Source organism: Octopus bimaculoides, chromosome 16 (assembly GCF_001194135.2).
Source record: "Octopus bimaculoides isolate UCB-OBI-ISO-001 chromosome 16, ASM119413v2, whole genome shotgun sequence".
Lineage (NCBI taxonomy): Eukaryota > Metazoa > Mollusca > Cephalopoda > Octopoda > Octopodidae > Octopus > Octopus bimaculoides.
Genome location: NC_068996.1, coordinates 21,699,359 through 21,708,773, shown reverse-complemented (window position 1 = coordinate 21,708,773; position 9,415 = coordinate 21,699,359). Strand labels below are relative to the sequence as shown.

Genomic DNA, 9,415 nt, shown 5'->3' with positions numbered 1-9,415 from the left:
TCCACTTATCCTTTTTGGGCCAGTCAGCCATTGTCTTGGAACAACAGTCCTATCTTGTATTGTATTGTTGTTTTTTTTTATTTGCAAATTTATAGAAAGCTTTCTGGGTTTGTTTTTATGCTTTCCACAGGTCTGTTCTTTCTCTCTGCTCATTTCTTTCCATAGAGTTTGATATTGTGTTCGATTTCCAGGGGTGTCCGTCTTAAATTAAACATCTCCCTATTCTTGAGTTGTCTATGCCAGGGGTTTTCAAACTTTTTGACTTGCAGACCCCTTTATATTTCAGGCTTTACCTTAGGGAATTTATATTTATACATAAATATTTGCTTAAAATAACATATATTTTTACATTTATTTATTTAACAGTATTTAACAAATAGGTTTATTGTCAATTAAAAGATTTCGATTAAAAAACATATATAAAATCAAATTGCCCATAAAAAGTATTTGCTGTCCACGGACCCCCTGTCTTGTCCTTGCGGACCCCCTGTCTTGTCCTTGCGGACCCCCTGTGGTCCGGGGACCACAGTTTGAAAACCCCTGGTCTATGCAACCAGTTTGAGACCTTTGATCTGTATCTCATATGGATGTTTCCTGTCTCTAGAGATTTTGCTTGTAGCTATGCTGGCCTTTCTTTCAGGGGTATATACATACATACATGTATATTTTCATACACATATACATATGCATATGTGACACCAGCACCTGCATGCCTGCAAGACAAGGATCTCTTGACTGAGAGATGGAGCTGGAGTTGGGGGCATGGCTGTAAAGGACTCACCTATATGTATGAAAGGCCATAATTTTACTTAGCTTTACTGTCTTCTCATGCACAGCAAATCATCAGAAGTCTCAGTCCCATGTCATTCCCTGAGTGAAGCCCTTTCTCACCACTTCATCCCATGTCTTCCTGAGTGTACCGCTTCCACAATTACCCTCTAGAATTAGACCTCAGACCTTCTCATGCAAGATCTGCATAAAAACGCATACAAATGCATCTATATATGCATGTGTGTATACATATATATATATAGATAGATTGTTGTACTTGGGGATGGTCATGTTGCCAGTTTAGCCATCAGTCTAGTTGCTCAAAAAAGTATTTGCCTGAATTAATTTATCTCTATTCCTTTGTGTTATTTATTTTCATTATATATATATATATATATATATATATATATATATATATGCGAGGAAATATGGCCTAGTGGTCAGGGTGAGACAATGGTTTAATTCCTAGACCGGGTAGTGCGTTGTGTTCTTGAGCAAAACACTTCATCTCACACTGCCCTGTGATCACTTCAACAGCTGACACATGGCAAACTGTGCACCTGTTCAGACAATGTCAATTTGATGGAGTGAGTGAGCTAATGTACGGCACATACAACTGATTACTACAAACAAATTATTTGTGCAAAAAATTATTTGGCAAAAAAGCTGAACACTCATATGTCGTTTTCAATAGGAGAGTCCATCATATATACATATACACATATAAATATACATGTATGTATACATACACACACACACATGATATTTATATGTACATGCACACACGTACATACATACATATACATATATATATATATATATATATATATATATATATATATATATACATATATATATATTTGTTTTGCTAGGTGTTGAAGTGATCACAGGGCAATGCGAAATGAAGTGTTTTGCTCAAGAACACAATGCACTACCCGGTCTAGGAATTAAACCATTGTCTCACCCTGACCACTAGGCCATGTTTCCTCGCATATATATATATATATATATATAAAATGAAAATAAATAACACAAAGGAATAGAGATAAATTAATCCAGGCAAATACTTTTTTGAGCACTCTATAGTAACAGTTCTTGGTTAACTAGACTGATGAACGATAATTATTTATAGTCCAGTTATTACTATTGTACTCATGTTTGATTAGTAAATCCAAATTTTGTTTTTGAAGATTTCAGAGTATAGTATAAAAGATTGACTAAATTTGGCCTTCCATAGAAATGCCTTTTCCTATAAACATTAGTATAAGCAACTTAGCTGACCTAAATAATATAGTTTGGTACTACTTGGAATTTATTCATCTTATCCATTTTTATCTAATTTAGTCTGGGTCAGTAAAAGGTTTGACTACACCTGAAGGTCTTGCAGTACCATGTTCTTATACCACTTCAACCTTATTTGATTTACTTTTTATATTGATTATACTTCCCTTCACCCATTGATGGCTTTGGACAGCATTAGGCTGTTTACTATTATAGAAACTCTTACAGTATCAAATTTTAATACTACTTCAACCTTTTTAATTTAACTTTTATAATCACTATACTTCCCTTCCTCCAGCATTATCTTAGGACAGCAGTGAGCAGTTTACTACTGTAACCTGGTGGTTCTATGTTCTACATTTTTCACAGAGTGGTTTCTCCAAGGTAGATGAGCTAGCATTGATTTTTTTTCTGGTCTATGTGATACTTTAGTTGTGAATTGATTTATCCCTCTTGGGACACCCAGACCAATTGATCAGCCCCAGTGATACAAGCTGAAAGGATTTTGAGGCCAATCCATTGGCCCAATAGAACAAATGTTGTGAATGGTTGGTTTTCGAGTGTAATAGCTAATCAGAGATAGATGTATCTCAATAGAAAAAAAACTTTGATATTTTTGGCTACACATACCAAAACACCATGTGTCTCAAAAGGTTGAGTGCAGAATTAACCCAACACTAACTCATCTGAAACATGCATAGACAAATTATGGATCATAAATTACGAAGTAAAAAATATATAATTCTTCATTCTTCTTTGTGTTGGAGCTTGCTTCCCAACCACATGGTTCCAGGTCAGTACCAGTGTGGTACCTTGGGCAAGTGTCTTCTACTATAGCCTCAGGCCAACCAAGGTCTTGTGAGTGGATTTGGTAGACAGAAACTGAAAGAAGCCTGTCTTATGTGTGTGTGTCTTTGTGTCTATTTGTCCCGTCACACCACTGGACAACCGGTGCTGGTGTGTTTACATCCCCATAATTTAGCAGTTTGGCAAAAGCAATCTATTTAATAAGTACCACGCTTTAAAAAAAAAAGTTAGTACTGGGGTCAATACATTCAACTAAAGATTCTTCAAGGCGATGCCCCATCATGGCCACAGTCTAATGACTAGACAAGTAAAAGATAAAATATATACTCACACATACACACAAGTATATATATGTGATTGTATGTGTGTGTGTGTGTATTTTATCTTTTACTTGTTTCAGTCATATAAAATTATGTTTTGTTGCATCATCCTATATAGGTCATTTAATACTTGATATTTTGAGAAAGAATTCATTTCATGGAATATAAGATAGAAAATCTATCCAAAACTTCGGAAAAAATGTGTATTTATTGGCAGGCTATTTTGCTGTGCTCTACTAAAAAGTGTGGCTTTTTTGCTGCCTTCCTTTTGTTGGTACATTTTGAACTAAACAAGATTTCTTTTTGTAATTTATGGACAGTGATGAAAATAATATTGTACCATCCTAAATGGGTCATTTAATATTTCAGGAAATGCTTCTCTTTATCAAATTTATATTTGATAAAGAAAATCATCTAAGAATCATCTAGAAAAATCTAGAAAATCATCTAAGAATTCAGAAAAAAAGATTTGTTTGTCTAATTTATGCTCTCTTTCTCTTTTGCTCATTTTTCAGACTGTTGATGCTCCACCGGTTGAGCGTAAATGCTACCCGGCCATCAAACATGATGATGGAGATATTATTCGCGTTAGAGATTGTGTTCTGTTGAAGTCTGGGCCTCGCAAGAAAGACGTACCATTCACAGCAAAAGTAATGGCCTTCTGGGAAAACCCACCTGATGGTAAGTGCTGCGTTTTGTGTGTGTCTAGGTGGTAGATTTTTTTTCTTTCTTTAGCTTTGAAATATCACAAAATGCATGAAAATAGTCTCTTCCACTTCATCATCATTTAACATCTATTTTCCATGCTTGCATGGATTGGATGGTTTGACTGGAACTGGTAAGGCCAGGGGCTGCACCAGGCTCCATTGTCTCTCGTGGCATGGTGTCTATAGCTGGATGCCCTTCCTAATGCCAACTAAACTACTCCACAGAGTGCACTTGGTGCTTTTAACATGGTACCAGCACCAGTATCAATTATGGCAGATGGGTCTTCTTTAGTACAGCAATATGCCAGGTATCTTGATCCTTAGTCATATTCTTTACTAAACTCAGTGTTTTGAGATTGGCCTTCAATGTTTTGTCTTGTCTTCTTGGGTCTCTTCTTTTCCTTCTTTCCTCCCCTCTTCTTCATCCTTCTCTTTTTCTTCTTTTCCTCCTCTCCATTTTCATGCTTTTTCCTCATTCTCTGTTCTCATCTTCCTCACACATCCTCTTTTGTTCATTGCATCTACCCTTCCTTTTATCATGCCAGCCACTCCAACATGGCTTCCTCAGTCTCTGTGTTTAGCTTTGGCACATCCTTGACAAAGTATTGTCCATCTCTGCTAATGATGTCAATGTGGGCACAGGCATGGGTAGTGGGGCTATAGGTGTAGATGTGGCTGTGTGGTTAAGAATTTGCCTCCCAATCATGTGGTCTTGGGTTCAGTCCTGTTGTATGATACCTTGGGCAAGTGTCTTCTATTGCAGCCCTGGGCTGACCAAAGATTTGCAAGTGGATTTAGTAGATGGAGACTGAGACAAGCCTGTTGAATGTGTGTGTGTGTGTGTAAAGTCTGGACACATAGGCAAAATGTATATTTTCAAGAAATACAAGTAAAAATTTTCAACATTTTATTCAATTGGAATATTAACAAATAACATCTTCAATATGGTTTCCTCCATTTGTGATGCAAAGGTCAATGCACTTTGCAAGATTTACATGAACCCAATACAATAACTCCACACTACCATCAATTTCAGCACAAAGCCATATTTAATCTGTGGAGGTAAAAAAAAATATTGTAGGTGAAAAAATATATATATATAGATAAAATATAATATATAAAGAATAAAAAGTTTAGAAAGGTATAACAATGCACTATAGAACAAAAAATGGACTATATACCTGTTGTAACTTGGTTATCTATAGTCCGATAATATATAAAATAGATAGTTAAAAGAATATAGTTAATGAGATTTCCAGTGTCCAGACTTTGGGGACACCCTGTATATGTTGTGTGTGAGTGGTTATGTATATTATATTATAATAATACTGACCAAACAGCTAGTGATGTTGTACAAAGCTGACAGGCTGTGTTTATGAGACTTTCACCACAGCTTATGGCACTATAAGCAACACATCCAGGTTAGGTTGGATGTGCTAATATATTCATTATAGAATCTGAAAGGTAATTTGTACACAACCCACCAGCTTTTCACAACATGACTTGAGTGATTTTCTGTGTGACATTTAGTGCTTGACTTCCTTACAGCTGATGATCTGCAATACAATGAAATCACATGGTACAGTAGTGCCATTTTCTTGTGCTGATTAAATTTAGTCAACCGATGTAGAATTTTGATGCTTTTTAGCATTTGTTGTCTTCATGAAATGATTTTTTGGAATATTCACTGCTGTTTACAACATTATAAATAACACATCCAGGTTTTATTTACACACACACTAGCTGAGTATCCCATCATTGCTGGACAGTTTTCACAATAGAATGCCTTTGTGGACTTTTGGAATAGCATGCCCACATAAACTGAATTTTCTGTTTTTGACGGAGACTTTTCAAATTTTATTTTTAACCACACTCATGCAAATGATAGGGGGGGGGGAGATTTTTATGAAAAGGTATGCTAGTAAAATAAATTATCTTTTACATACTTCTTGAAATAACTCTGTCACCCTAATGAAATTCCTTACACACACTTACACACACACACACACACTCTGCCTTTTCTCACAGATCCATTACAATCAAAGCTATTCTGTGGTTAAAACAATATTCTTCACTGAATGACGAAGCAGCTAAAGTTAAAGAAAAGTTGAAAGAATAAAAGACAGCAAATATCCATATTCCAAATATTGGGATTCCCATGACTAGTATAATTTATTCAGATTTTTGTATGAAATAAATAGAAAATGTTATGGGAACTCGGTACATATTATGGCTAATATCCAGTGTTGTACGAGAGTAGTTTCATGGATCTTGTCAATCTCAGTCACATTTTTTAATTAATTTTTTTTGACTAAACAGTTTGAAACTTCAGATACTGGTTGAATGTGTCAGAGGTTTTTCTATTCGGTATATGAAAAAGTTTGGCTACTTTTTCTAGCAGGTCATGCAACCACATACAGGCTCCGTCTTTGGTCTGTCTCAGTAATAATTTTGTAAAAATAATGAGCCAGAAGTTGTTGTTTACTTTCTTCAGCTGAATGCATGTTATTGATTCGTTAATATTACACAAATATGACAACTTTAACACGAAATGACTTCTGAAATACAAAATTTTGTCAAAAACATTAAGAGTAAATTCCGTTCTATGTGATACATTCAACCAGTATCCGAAGTTTCATAGTGTTTAGTTAAAAAAAAATTATTTAAAAAATCTATGCTTGATATGGAAAAGATCCAAGATTTCTTAACAGAAATCTAGTAGTAGGCTCAGACATGGTTATGTTATTAAGAAGCTTACTTTGGAACCATGTGGTTTCAGGTTCAGTACCACTGTGCAGTACCTTTGGTAAGTGTCTGCTTTTATAATGCCCACCTGACCAATGCCATTTGAGTAAATTTGGTAGATGAAAACCGTGTGGAAGCCCATTGTATGTTTGTACTGTATATTATATATGTATATGTCTCTCAACTGTTTGACAACCAGTTAAAAGTTCAGCAAAAGAGACTGATAGAATAAATACTAGATTTTAAAAATAAGCAATGAGATTGATTTGACTCAATCCTCCAAGGCAGTGATCCAGCATGGCAGCAGTCCAATGACTGACGTAGCTAAGACATATAGGGTGTGTGTGTGTGTGTGTAATAACTGTGTGGTAAGAAGCTTACTTCCCAACCACATGGTTCTGGGTTCAGTCTCACTGCGTGGCACCTTGGGTAAGTGCCTTCTGCTATATCCTCGGGCTGACAAGAGCCTTGTGAGTGGATTTGGTAGACGGAAACTGAAAGGAACCTGTTGTGTGTGTGTGTGTATGTCTTTGTGTTTGTTCCCCCTCCCCCCATTGCTTGACAGCCAATGTTGGTGTGTTTATGTCCCTGTAACTTAGTGGTTCAGCAAAAGAGACCAATAGAATAAGTACTAGGCTTATAAAGAATAAGTCCTGGAGTTGATTTCTTCGACTAAAACCCTTTAAAGGTTTCATCTCTTTTTATCTCTAGCATGGCCACAGTCAAATGACTGAAACAAATAAAAGAATACACACACACACACACACACACACACACACACACACATGTGGACACCTATGTCCTTCATTTTATTTTACTTTTTATCTTTTTACATGTTTTTATGTTGTCTATGAATTCTTCATAGGGGAAATGATGATGAGTTTACTCTGGTACTATCGACCTGAGCATACTGAGACTGGTCGTAAACCCAGTCATGTAGACTGTGAAGTGTTCGCTTCGAGGCACCGTGACGTCAACAGTATAGCTTGTATAGAGGAGAAATGTTACGTGTTAACATTCAACGAATACTGCAGGTATGTCATGGTTTTTCTTTTATTTTTTTTTTCATCCCTGCCATCATCATCATTTTAACATTCACTTTTCCCTGCTCAACTGGGTCAGACACAATTTGTAAAGGCAGATTTTCTATGGCCAGATGCCAACCGTTCCCTGTTTCAAAGTAAGGTAATATTTCCTTATGGCCAGATATGTTTTCCTAGAAGATTGGAACACAAAGGACACTGTTTGTATGACAGTAACACTTAAAAGTTTCACACATCATCAAGGCAAGGAGACAGTAATACACACTCACTCAAGCACACACACACACACACACATACACATGATGGGCTTTTTTCAGGTACTACTGATAATGCAAAGCAATAGAATCATTTTGTTCGGCATTTATGCACTTCTCTGTTCAGTGGCTGCTCTCAATTTATCAACTGTTGCTGGTTTTGTACTGTAAAATTTATCTCTTAGATATTCACCCACCAAAACAAAAAAAAAATAAATATCTAGTAGTGTGAGGTCCAATGAATGCGAAGAGTATTCCGCTGAATCTCTTCATCTGATCTACTTGTTTGGCAGAAATTCATCAAAGTAGGCCCTTACGTTACTGTGGTGGCATGCAGATGCCCTATCTTGCTGGAAATAAAGCTCCTTATCTTCAAAGTACTTTTGAATACTTGACATAACAGATTATCAGAGCTAGTTTAAGTAAATGGGACCAGTCACAATATTGTCAAAAAGATTGGTCCAATTAATCTTTATGATGTTAAGCCATACCATACCATCATTCCTGGCAAATTAACGTACTGTTCCTCCATAATACGCTGAGGCTCAGATCCCCCAGTAAATGCAGTTGTGGTAGTTATTTACACCATTTGAACTAAATGTAGCCTCGCCAATCCAAACAATCTTTGTCTGAGAGTGTACATCTAAACATCTTGTCAGGTACCACTTGCAAAACTTCACTCTTCAATTCAGATCATATTCATCGGGACCATGGAAATGTAACTTTTCTAATGACACTGCTTCAAAATGCAATGGATGCTTGATTTTAAAATTCCTATCTCATGACTCGCTTGCTACACAGAATTAGTGCCCTTCTTTACTTTGTGGGTTTGATATCTGCAGTCTTCTAGACCAGGGGTTTTCAAACTGTGGTCCGCATACATAGCTCTGTTTGAAACTCCCTCCTAAATTGTCTTTTTTTTTACTATTTTACTATTTTTTCTTTTTACATTTTCAAACTTGACGATAAATTCACTTTGTTCACAGATTAGTCTGGCTCCCTTCATTATTTCTAATGAGTTAAATCTAAAAAGAAATGAAAGTTGAATTTTCAGTTGTTAAAGTGTTTATACAGTTTTGGGGAACAACCTTATATATGTGTGTGTGTGTTGATGGAAAAATACCAGTGTTGTTTTCTCTCTTGTCAGGTTATTAATACTGAAGAGAAATTTCACCTAGATATTTTTACATTTAAAACATTATAGCAACTTAATTAGATAATGAACTATGTATACAATTAATAAATCCCTTCCTTCCTCCCTCTCTCTGTATATATATATATATATATATATACACACACACATACTCACTTATGCCTTGTTCCACCCTTCTTTCTTCATTTTATTAACAGGTATAAAGCAGAAGTACGGAGAACTGAAGCAAATTTTCCAGCAAGACGGAAAGTTGTCCCACGACTTACAGAAGCTTATCCCAGACACAGCCGACTTCCTCCTCTCGATGCCAACCCTGAGACTGTTTTCCTTTGTC

The 9,415-nt window shown here is 36.0% G+C and overlaps 1 protein-coding gene across 1 annotated transcript in view; it reads left to right on the top strand.

Moving 5' to 3' along the window:
- LOC106879076 (uncharacterized) overlaps positions 1-9,415 on the top strand; it is a 58,886-nt gene that overhangs the window by 40,873 nt on the left and 8,598 nt on the right. Inside the window, exons 4-6 of the mRNA XM_052973469.1 lie at positions 3,695-3,860; positions 7,497-7,665; positions 9,279-9,412. Of these exons, the coding sequence (XP_052829429.1) occupies positions 3,695-3,860; positions 7,497-7,665; positions 9,279-9,412 (469 nt within the window). The remainder of the gene's footprint in view (positions 1-3,694; positions 3,861-7,496; positions 7,666-9,278; positions 9,413-9,415) is intronic.